The 12,434-nt window shown below is 32.5% G+C and overlaps 1 protein-coding gene across 6 annotated transcripts in view; it reads right to left on the bottom strand.

Annotated features, from left to right (window-relative positions):
• The window catches only part of KTN1 (kinectin 1), a 145,808-nt gene that overhangs the window by 91,584 nt on the left and 41,790 nt on the right, over positions 1-12,434 (bottom strand). For all 6 annotated transcript variants that reach the window (XM_031952625.1, XM_031952624.1, XM_031952626.1 and 3 more), the window contains 4 exons: positions 9,847-10,394; positions 5,894-6,028; positions 5,480-5,650; positions 4,138-4,268 (listed from right to left, as the gene is read on the bottom strand). In XM_031952625.1, coding sequence (XP_031808485.1) covers positions 4,138-4,268; positions 5,480-5,650; positions 5,894-6,028; positions 9,847-10,369 — 960 coding nt within the window. In that variant the 5' untranslated portion in view covers positions 10,370-10,394. The remainder of the gene's footprint in view (positions 1-4,137; positions 4,269-5,479; positions 5,651-5,893; positions 6,029-9,846; positions 10,395-12,434) is intronic.

Genomic DNA, 12,434 nt, shown 5'->3' with positions numbered 1-12,434 from the left:
CTTTTCCCTTTTTTGTAGGACATTCCTCTCTCACCTCTTAATTTCATTTTTTTAAAGACGATATCAACTTCATTTTCAACTCACACACTTGTGTCCTCTGCCTATACATACTCTTTATAATTGCCATAAAAATGAGAAGGTTCTTTTGAGTTAAAAGTATCATCCTCCCATGTAAGAATTTAAATAGATAAACTATATTAAAAGCCCCTTATTATATTTGATTACCTCCTTATACTATTACTGATTTCTGTAATATGAAAATCAAATTTTCTATTCAGTTCTGGTCCTTTCATCACAAAATCCTCTATTTCACTGAATTTCCCTTTCCTTCTGAAGGATTATACTTTTGTTGGATAGGTGATTCTTGGTTGCAATCCATGCTCCATTGCTCACCAGAATATCATATTCCAAGCCCTCCAGTCCAATGTAGAAGCTGCTAAATCTTGTGTTATCCTGACTATGGCTCCACTATGCCTGAATTGGATGAACTGGATGCTTGCAACATTTCCTCCTTGACCTGGAAATTCTAAAATTTGGCTATAATATTCCTGGAAGTTTTCATTTGGGGAGTTCTTTCAGGAACTAATCAGTGGTTTTTTTCAATTTCTGTTTTATTCTCTAGCTCTAGAATATAAAGACAGTTTCCCTTGATAATCTCTTGAAAGATGATGTCCACATTTTTTTTTTGATCAGGACTTTCAAGTAAACCAATAATTTTAAAATTATCTCTCCTGGATCTATTTTCCAGTTGTTTTTCCAATGAGATAGTTCACATTTTTTCATCTTTTTTTTTTGGTTTTGCTTTATTGTATTTTGATTTCTCAAAGTCATTAGCTTCCATTTGCTCAATTCTAATTTTTAATGAATTATTTTCCTCAGTGATTTTCTGTGCCACCTTTTCCATTTGGCCAATTTTGCTTGTTAAGTTATTCTTCTCATTAGCTTTTTGTATTTCCTTTTGCACCAGTCAATTCTCTTGCTAATGTTTTTTTTCTATATCTCTTACTTGATTTTCAAAATCCTTTTCAGCTCTTCCATGACCTGAGACCAATTCTTATTTTTCTTGAAGGCTTTTGATGTAGGAGCTTTGACTTTGTTATCTTCTGAGTGTGAGTTTTGACCTTCCTGGTCACCATAGTAACTTTCTATGTTCAGAATCTTTTTTTTTTTTTTGTCATCTCCTCATTTTCCTAGTCTATTACTCTGATTTTAATTCTTTGTTAAGTAGAGTTCTGTTTCCAGGGTAGAGGGTGTCCTGTCCCAAGCTTCAGAGGTTTTGTGCAGCTGTTTTCAGAGATCCTTCTAGGGATTTGACCACAAGCACTCTTTTCTGCCCTGAACCTGTTAGAAATATTTCCATCCTCCCCTCTGTAGCTTTAAGATCTAGTGTGCTAAGTCAACAGAATCCTTCTCCAGTACTAATAAAGACCTCCTTCTGAGACTTCCAGGTGCCACACACTACTGCCCATGCCTACTCTGTTGGTTTGCTGATTTCCCAAAGCCCTCTCCCCCCTACGAACAAATCATTCCTGCAGACCTTTCAAGTTATTGGTGTCTCTGGACTAAAAGATTTAGAGAAGGCACCAGTACTGCCACTGATTCAGAAATCCTAGACCTCTTCACGTTTTGTGTGCTGGGGCCAAGGCTGGGGTTGATAATATGGCCTACCCCAGAACTGCACACTGGACTCCTACCCAGATGCCAAAGATCTTTCCTGCTGACATTCTAAGTTATCTTTGGCTGGAAAATGTTCTATTCCATCTTTTTTCAGTGTACCAGTTCTCTACAATTTGTTTACAGTCATTAATTAAAGGAATTTGGAGTGGTTTGGGGGAGAGGTCAGCAATTTCCTGCCTTTACTTCGCCATCTTGGCTCTGCCTCTCCTCTAGCTCATTTTACAGATGAGGAAACTGATGCAAACAGGGTTATAATGTGATCACACAACAGTAAGTGTCTGAGACCAGATTTTAACTCAGGAATTATCAGTCTTCCTGACTCCAGGCCTGGCATTCTATCCACTGCACCAACTAACTATTAGATTTAATTACCATCTCTTTGCTGATGATTTCCAAATCTATATATCCTGTCCCAATTTCTCTATTATTCTCTAATCTTACATCTCCAACTGCCTTACAGATAGATCAACCCCCAATCCTTCAGGTTTATAATCTGAAAGTCATTCTTGACTTCACACACTCTCTCATCTCCCATAACCAAACCATTATCAAGATCTGCCAATATCACTTTTGTAATATCCCTCAAATATGCCCCCTTCTCTCCACTGACATTACCTTATCACCTCATACTTGGATTATTATAATAACCTATTAGTATGCCTGTATATTTCAAGTCTCTCCCATTCTAATTCATCCTCCCTGCAGCCACTCAAGCAATTTTGCTGAAATGCAGGTTCAGACCACATTTAGCCCCTACTAGTGGCTCCTATTGCCTCCCAGAAAAAAAATAAAAAATACTCTATTTGGCATTCAAAGTGCTTCATAATCTAGTGCTCTCCTACTTTTCCTTTGTTCTTACATCTTATTCCTTGACACTTAGTCTTGGATCCAGTGACATTGATCTCTTTGCTATTCCACAAATTAAGACTCTCCATTCTGGACATTTTCTTTGATTATCCCCCAAGCCTAGAAAGTTCTCCACCTTCTGCTTCCTAGGATTCCTTTAAGTCATAACTACACTCTTACCTTCTTCAGGAAAATCACTTGAAGGAGAATGAAATGAAATGGGGAGAGACTTGAAACAGGCATGATCTACATAAGTCACTGAATTGGTCGGCTTTTTTAAGAATGACATGATATTTAAAAAGATGAAATTAGAAACAGTGGCTGTACCTAACCAAATAGAGTGTGTAACAAAGCAAATCCATGCTGGGGACATTTTAAAAGTACATGTAATTCAAAAGTGCATGCAATTCACTGTTAAGAGGACTATTCTAAAAAAAAGGGGAAAAGTCATTGATGGTATCCTTGCCACTTCATTCCCTTTCCTCTTCCCTGACAGAAAAAGTTAACTGAGAAGATTTCAAAATTAGCAACACATACTAGTTTTCTCATTTCTATGAAAACATATGAGCATGATGTATGCAGTCAGGGGTTTGGGCACTACTCTCTACAACAAACTACATCTTAAGAGTCATACAGATGATGAGATATTGAGAATATGAAATCCTATTGATTATCAAAAACATTTGAATCATTACAGCAAAAATCTAATCAAAATCTAGCAAGTCAAGTATTCTCTTATCCACGTCAAAAATTATATAAGTTACAACTGTAGTCGAGATAATTTTGTTCAACAGTGTTTTGAGTAGCAACATAAAGTATGATATAAAACAAGTAAACACATGCTTGTAGAAGTCCAAAGAACTTCCATTATAGGTGCTTTTTATCTGCTAAGGTAAAAGGCAGGCCAGAGTAAGCCTTCACATTACTTCCCAGCCATCATAAGCAAACCAAAGCAACATGAGCATATACCATCTTCCCCATTTAGTTCCTTTTTATGTGTTGACTTCTCCCATCAGAATGTAGAGCACAGATTACATGGCTTTTTAATATTTGTATCCTTAATGCTTAGCACAATGCCTAGCTCATAGTAAGAACATAAGGGCTTTATTCTTTAATCATATAGGATACATGGAGCAAAAAGTTCCAAAAAAAAAAAAAAGAAAAGTAAATGATACAAAACTGTGAAGAGTCTTAAATGTAAGACTAAGCTGTCTCTGGACTTATTTTTTCTGGCAATAACTGCTTATCTGAATATATTCTGAATGTCTATTAATTACTAGTCACAAATAATGGACAGCCCTATATAGCTAGAAATACTGACATTAATTAATTTTGCTCTTAATCTTTATCTGGGCAGCTACATGACACTTCTGGAATCAGAAATATTCATCTTTCTTAATTGGGATCAGAAAAGAATTAGACACAACAGTAATGACTCAATAACAACAACTATATTATCTATATCTTTAGATACCTATATCTATATCTAAATGAGTTTTTAAGTATAACACTGATGAAAAGTAAAAAACTAAGTATAGTTCTTAACTGCTCACCTATATCTACAATTCTCACCATTTTCCCTCTCAATGAATACATATCCCAACACATGCTTACCTTCTTTAAAGCATCTTGTATAGTACCAGATTTCTCCTTTAGCAAGTCTACTACACAAAGAGCTTCCGTTTCAGAGAATATCATAGTCTTCAGGGAGAGAAGAAAATCCTTAAATTTCACCTCTGCATTTTCTAAAATGAAAAAAATTTATGTGACACAAAAAATTCAAAAAGACCAAAATTATACAGGGAAAAATAAGTAAAATACTAATGAACTTGGGGACCATTAAAAAACTGCTACTTAAATATTATCTTTAACATAATATTGAAAATAAATTTCTCTGAGCAGAACCAGGAGATCATTATATACTTCAACAACAATACTATATGATGATCAGTTCTGATGGACGTGGCCATCTTCAGCATGAGATGAACCAAATCAATTCCAATAGAGCAGTAATGAATTAAACCAGCTACACCCAGCGAAAGAACTCTGGGAGATGACTAAGAACCATTACATAGAATTCCCAATCCCTATATTTTTGTCCACCTGCTTTTTTGATTTCCTTCATAGGCTAATTGTACACTATTTCAAAATCTGATTCTTTTTGTACAGTAAAATAACTGTTTGGGACATGTATACTTATATTGTATTTAACTTATACTTTAACATATTTAACATGTATTGGTCAACCTGCCATCTGGAGGAGGCGGTGGAGGGAAGGAGGGGAAAAATTAGAACAAAAGGTTTAGCAATTGTCAATGCTAGAAAATTATCCATGCATATAACTTGTAAATAAAAAGCTATAATAAAAAAATAAAAATAAATACATTTCTCAAAGTTAGATAAGAAATACATACAATTATTTAAGGACCTAGTATTAAATTCTTTCTTTTATGACAAAAGTCAAAGACAACATAACATAAATAATCATAAAAAGACAAACATTTATAGACATTTACACTTACAAATGGTCCCTGCAACTCACCATCTACTTGACACCTCATCTTTCTGCAATTGGAAGCCTACCTCAGATCCTAAAGAGTCCCTTCCCCCATTCATCTGCCTTCACGCAAACCTAGACTCAAGAATGCTTAGGATTCACAATCTATTAGTACAATGGTTCTTAACTTTATTTGTCAAATAAGCCCATGTACACAACCACTGAACTAGAACTGTACCCATAAACGATACATAAACTTGAAGAAGACAACTTAATCTTTCTCAATTCTTCATCTACATAATCAGTTTGGACCAATGGCTTCTAAGACTCCTTTTCCAGCCCTAACATGACATAAGATCCTATGACACCATTGTTAGTCTTTATTCTAATCTAATATACTACAACAAGTTGTTCAGATGTTTTTAAGGAAACTAGAATTAATGTTAATATTTTTATTACCTTTATCAGTTTCATTTTTCAGTTTTTTAGCTCCTGTTTTTTGGTTCCCTTCTGCTTGATCACTTTTAACAAGATCAATCAATTCTCTCTTATCTGCTGCAGGATTAGGGTCAGAGTTATCCATCAGAGAAGTATAAGAACTTGAGTGACTTGGATGTTCATCCACCACTGCTGTTTTGTAAATTCAACAAATCATTGTTCTTTAGAAGAAATTAAAAATTGGAGTAAAGCATACACATTTAAGGTAAATACACGATATATATATATATATATATATGTATATTAAAATTTTATATTTCTAGGTGATATTGTTTCCACTACAAGGGAAGGGAAGGATAAATATTTTTTAATATTTTACATCATATAAATTCACATTATCAATACAAAACTAAGAGCTTTAAAAGAATATTTTACCATTATCTGTTTTTTGTTTCTTTGATGAATTTTTCTTTTTTCCTGATGCACTCTCTTTAGTCTCCTGGTGAAGGGGTAATGGTTCTTGTTTTTTGGTAGGTGACAAAACCACTTCCATCTTTTTATCCTGGTCATCTAAAAAAGATAATCGTTAATGTATTATATAAAACAGAAAACATATAACACATGTAAGTCGAATCAGTCCACAGTTAATTCTATATACTAAACTTTTTTCAATATTTTATGTCACCTGTATTCATATGCCTTTAAGGAGCACAGCAGTTTTCAATAACATATACTAGTGTCCTGTAAAAGTCATCCCGGTATCAGACATCGACAACTTTTGTCTCTAACACTTACCAGTTGGGTACACTATGGGTAAATTATAGCCAGAGACTTAGTTTCTATATCTATAAAGGTTTGCAATAATACTACTTGTTCTTTTAATATAAGAGGTGAAAAAAGTTCTTTATAAATCTTTTAGGTCCTACATAAATGTGAAATATCATCTTATATTTATATTTTAAGAACTGAGAACAAAATTCAACACCTATTCAGATGCCAAAAAATAGTTGCAAGACACCAGGAAAGATATATTTTAACAAATGGAATTATAATCAGTAAATAAGACTATAAATAATACTATTAATGAGTTAGGTCAGAATCATTTGTGTATTTAAAAAGACATCTTGAATACACATAACTTCTTTATGACAAATAAAATTTTTTTTACATATTATTACCATTTTCTAAAAGAGTACTTAACATTTACAAAAATAATATACTAAAAAGAATGCTAGACTCGTTGCATAGCTGTGTTGCAATCTTAGTTCTGTGGCTTACTATCTTGTACAAGTCATAATTTATAATATCACCAATTTTTTCATTTATAAAATGGGATGATAATATACTACCAACCTCACACAGCTCATGTGAGGTTCAAATAGAGATAAAGAAGATGACTGAGTCATTCCTTCTTACCCTCCCTTTTTGTCTTAGTAAAAGTTATTCCTAGTTCTATTTAATACTAATCCTTCCTTTTCCCTTCATCCCTCTATCTTGATTCTATTCATTAATTATTGCTTCTTTCAGGAGCCAGTTCAGTAATTATCTCCTCTCGGATGCCCACTGCAACTATAATCAAATAAGTTCAAATACTGAGTAAAATGTATTAAATTAAGATGCCAGATTCTCTTCTTAGGCTATCAACAAGTTATATCACACCAAATTATGCACTGTGCTATTAAGCATAATATTCAATCTACAAGATGAACATGTATTTAAAATCAAGTACATAACTTGTTTAGAAAGATAACCATTCTGAAAAATGGAATGTCAAAAAGAACTGGAAACTGAGGGAATATCCATCAAGTGAGGAATGGCTGAACAAACTATGATGTATAATATGGAAGACTACTGTGCAGTAAGAAATGATGAAGGGAATTGTTTCAGAAAAACTTATGAAACTTATAGGATCTAATGAAAATGAATACAGCATGAGAATACAGTACCCAATGACAGCAATGTTATAAGAACAATCAATCATCAAAAACGTAACTTCTCTGATAAATACAATAACTGAAACAATTCCAAAGAGTGTATAGAACAGAGCTATTATATTCAGAGCCTGTTAAATCTTAACAGGTAATCTTGTATGACCTACATCATGGATCATTGTTTAAATAAAGTAAAAGGTAGTTTTCTTCAGAGATTTAAAGGAGGTTCCTAACTATCCTTTTGCTTAATATATGTCTTGTGCTCAATATTCTTTACAAAAAAAAAAAAAAAAAATGACTATTATAGTCTGCAATATCTTTATATTTTTGAATATTAGTTCTGTAACTTCTTTCAAAAAAGCACTGAACTTTCATAAGTGTTCATAGCTAACCAAGTTAAACTTGGATATTAGCTAAAATTCAATCAGGTTATACTGAAAGCAAGGGAATTATTAAGGAGATCTGATACCTTTATCTGAGTGGATATGATGTACACCGAATAGAAAGAACTATTTAGACCAGTTACTGCCAAGGGTCATTTGGATATTTATAGCATCATTAGCAGGCCATACAACATTATCAGCTTAAAAATTAGCCTATTATATTTTATATTTGGTCAATAGTATCCATGTTCTTGGGTGACCTATTTTAGTTACAGAATTACAAAATATAATCCAAATTCTATGAAGAGATGATTAGCAATGTATGTTTGTTGTGTTTCTTTTAATTTTTTACAAAAACATCTTTAAAGAGGAAAAAAACCTGATTTTTCTAAAGTTGATTTTTATCTACCCATGAATTTTATCCAAAATAACAAAAAACACTAATATTTCCATTAGTACAAAGATTTCATGTGAATTTCCAATCAGGCTACCACACATCCGTGTCAGATCTAATAAACGCCTGAGGGATCCAAGATCCCTAATTATCAAAATTCTAAATCCATTCAAAGAATGTGGCTTTCCTTCTGTATACAGAAATCAAAGACAGTTTTTAGTAAACCATAAAGAAAGTGCAGCCCCAGGAAGAATGGCAGCATCATATAACAAAAAGTAAATTAGATTTTTTTTTTTTAAGTCAAAGAACCAAAATGTGAATATGACTGAATTTTCTATGTGGCTTTGAGCACAAAATTATTTAACCTCTGTCTCCTCACCTATAAAACGAAGGGAGTAGGCCAGGTGATTTTCAAAGTCCCTTCCAATTCTAAATCTATGATTCTATGATTTAAGTATTTAAAGAAGGGCCTAAGTAATTAAGTCAAATTTTCTGGAGGCTTATAAACTGGTTCTTAAAGTCCAAAAATATTTTGCCCAATGGCATCATTACTAATAAGCAAATAACAGGGTGACTACTTTGAGAAACAACATTCATTAAAGTGATAAAATGTTAATCATTCTTTATACTTTTTAATCGGCATCATTAATAAAAAAAATAAAGGGCTATTACTCTAAAAGGAAATAAAACTTGGGTTTGATTTTTTTTTTTTTTTTTTTTTTAGGCCTCAAGTTTCTAAGTTGCAAAGAGTCAACTTTAGGCATGACATAAGGGGAAAAATCAGATCTATCTCAAAGTAGAAAAGGCTACATTAGGAAGTAGTTGGTTTTTCCAAGCCCAAGCATAGGCTAGAAGTATGTTTGCCTAGTATGTTATAAAGGGAATTCTTTTTCAAATTAAACAAGATAGTCATTGAGATTTCATCTAATCCTGAAATTTCTGTGACCTCACATTACATGATCAAGCTTTGTGATAGCAATTCCCTAATTGTAAATGCACAACTACCTATTTGTAACAACCTTCAAAGATTAATTGGAAGTAGCTCATGTTTTAAAATATAGCCACCAAACCAAACCAGTTACAGTAGATAAAATATATTTCTCTAACAATCCACATGCTTCACTACCTAAAGACAATTCAGGATGTTGTCCACTATTTCTAATATATAGTTAAAGACTTAACAACACAGCATAGTAATCATCACTTTGATAATTAGCAATCATCTTTAAGACAGAAGATTGCACAAATCAAAAAAACTTACCCCTAAGCAATACAAAATCTGAAGACAAATAATTTTCTAAATTTATCTTTTTTTTTTTTTTTTAAACTTTGGAGAACAAAATCTCAACTGCTGATAACTGCAACAGTTAAAAATATTCAGCTGATTTTACAATAGTCAATTCTGTATTACAAATTTACTTTTTTTCAATAATCTAAAAATATTTGCTCACAAAAGAGATTTTATAAACCCATAATTTTATATTGTCTCAGAAACCAAGGTAAAGGGAAGTAAAAACTACAAAGTAAAAATATTTCTCCCTCATTTTATCAAAGTTTAGCTGAATATAGTATCTGTTTTGAGCCCTCAAGTGTTAAGCACAAAAACTAAAAGTTCTAAAATTAGAGTTATATCATAAATATAACCATAGTATGTCATTAAAATTATATGGATCACAATACCGATTCCATTTTTAGGCTTTTTTTGCCCTGGTTTCTTCTTTGAACTTGAAGCTTCAGAGGGTGGTGTGGGCTGTTTGGTAATTGGAATTGGTTCAACTTTTTTGCCTGGGCTCTTTGATCCATCATTTTCTTTGGCGACCTGTTCCTCCTGCACAGACTTGTGTTTCTTTTCTTTTTTCTTCCGCTCTCTAACACCACTTGAAGCTTCAACAACACTCAATTGAACAGGTGCTACTTGCTCATCCTCTATATTTAAAGCATCAGTTACTTTAAAGTCCCGGGAAACATTCTCAGAATCAGATTCATGAAGATTCCCATTCTGAGTTTCTTTCTTTTTGTTCTTTTTCTTTTCTGCCTTCTTTTTATCAGTCTTTGTGGGCAGAAGTTTTTGTTCTCTTTTCTGTTTTGCAAGAACTTCATCATATAATGTTTCTTTCATGAAAAGCCAGAAGAAGAGGAAAATTGCTGTAATAACTACCGAAGGAATAAGGATGATAAAATATGTTGACTCGTAAAACTCCATGGTGCTTCGTAATGTCCTATAAAACCTATGTGCAAAAGAAAAAATATTTCATGAATCTCCCAAGAATTTTTAAAATACACACTTTCAACTGGTATTTGTTACAATAAATACAAATCTAAGCAATTAAAAGTTATTTAAGTCACACATACTTGACTATGAGAGATATCTATATATAAAATCACATATATAACTGATTGATAACTTTAAATATAGTTTGCAATATTTAAAGTTTATGAAATAAGTTGTATATGTGGTACCTAACTAGGAAAACTACTTGGAAACAAATTCAGGCAGTTTTCTATTGTTTATTAACCTCAACACAGCAGACAATGACAACAACAGAAAAATTTTATTTTTCAGTATTATTTCTTCCTTATAAATAAATGTATAAATATCTCAATTGATATATTATTTTTATAACAAAGTAATGCTGAAAAGAGTAACAGATAGTGAGATGGCTTGCGACTGAAGAAAAACTGGGTTCACATCATGCTTTTGTTTCTGACATACCCTAAATGGGTGACTATGAATAAGTGACTTAACACCTCAGAGCCCCAGCCTACATTTCAAAGTTCTAAGTTAAGGATGAATGGATAAGATACACAGCTGAAGAAAGTTTCTACAAGATTTATTCATATTGATGCCTCATGATTCACAATGCCTCACTAGGAACAGATCTAATAGAGCATTATGCAAGTGAAAAAAAAGTCAAAAACCTTGATAACATTTCACCTAATAGGTGAATAATGCATTCAATGTTTGAATGAATCTGTGCTACACTAAGATGAATATTCCCCTATCATGGTACAATTTTCATGCCATCCACACCTAGTGTTACTATGAAATTCTTATCCATGTCTTCCTATAATTCCTCCATGGGTGGTCTACTCAATATTCCAGAAACTTACCTCTTCAAATACTATAGGTATTAATGGAATACTCAGGCTGTTCATCTCATACTTTTCCCTACATGATCAATCTACCAACTATTTTTCATCATACATTTCTTTGAAGTTCTTTCCAAATCCAAGGCTTCTCTCTACCATTAGATTACCCTAACTTCTCTAAGATTATCGCAGAAGAGATGGATAACATTCTTCAAGAGATTTGACAGTTTTGAGAATAGACTATACAAACTATCTGAGGATCAGGCTAGTTATAGAGAACTAAGCTTAACATTAAGCACAAGCAGATAGTATTCCATTGTAATATGTTAACAAAAATCTGTGCTGGGCAACTTTTAATACCATTACAAATACAAACATCTTTCAATTGGGATAGTTAACTTTAGTGGACACCACTGCTCCTAAAATACCTGTTAAGTAGAAAAACTATATACAATAGTAGGTACTGCAACCAGGAAAAACTACTTTACATAGCAGAAAGAAAAAATAGGCTTCATTCTGAAAGACCTAGATTTCAAGTCCTAGGGAAGAATCTCCTAAAAGAGGTATGCAAAAAATCTAATGAGGTACAAGAAGAAAATAGAAAATTTTGTTTCTATTTATCTTTAACCTAAAAAGAAATAAAATTCTACTAAAATTAAATATATGGAATGACACTAACATTTGAATACTTGGTCCATAAGTCAAAAATAGTCACGTGTTACATAAATTATTCTTAAGGAAGAATAGCAGTACTCCTTTGATAGTATTGCCCTTTCTTGTTTATTAGCTTTCAACATACTAACATACTTCAATGTACATGTAAGCAATTAAGTAGATTTATAAATGAAATTACCTAACTTTAACTAAACTAATTCTCACAAAATTAATAAATGATTAAGAAGGTTCCCACCAATAAATCATTAGAATACTAAATGCATGAAAACAAGTGAACAAAAATAATAGAATTAATATTTCTACCATTATTGGTACTTCATCATACTCTTCATCTTCATCATACACATTATGAGATAAAAATGATGATATAATCTTATCACTTAACCCTATTTGTCTCAGCTTTTTCATCAATAAAATGAGCTGGAGAAGGAAATAATAAGCCACTCCAGTAGCTTTGCCAAAAATCCCAAATGGAGTCATAGTCGGACATGACTGAAAATGAC

This window comes from Sarcophilus harrisii, chromosome 2 (assembly GCF_902635505.1).
Source record: "Sarcophilus harrisii chromosome 2, mSarHar1.11, whole genome shotgun sequence".
Classification (NCBI taxonomy): domain Eukaryota; kingdom Metazoa; phylum Chordata; class Mammalia; order Dasyuromorphia; family Dasyuridae; genus Sarcophilus; species Sarcophilus harrisii.
Note: the sequence above shows the minus strand (reverse complement) of the source record. Positions and strands in the feature narration are given on the sequence as shown.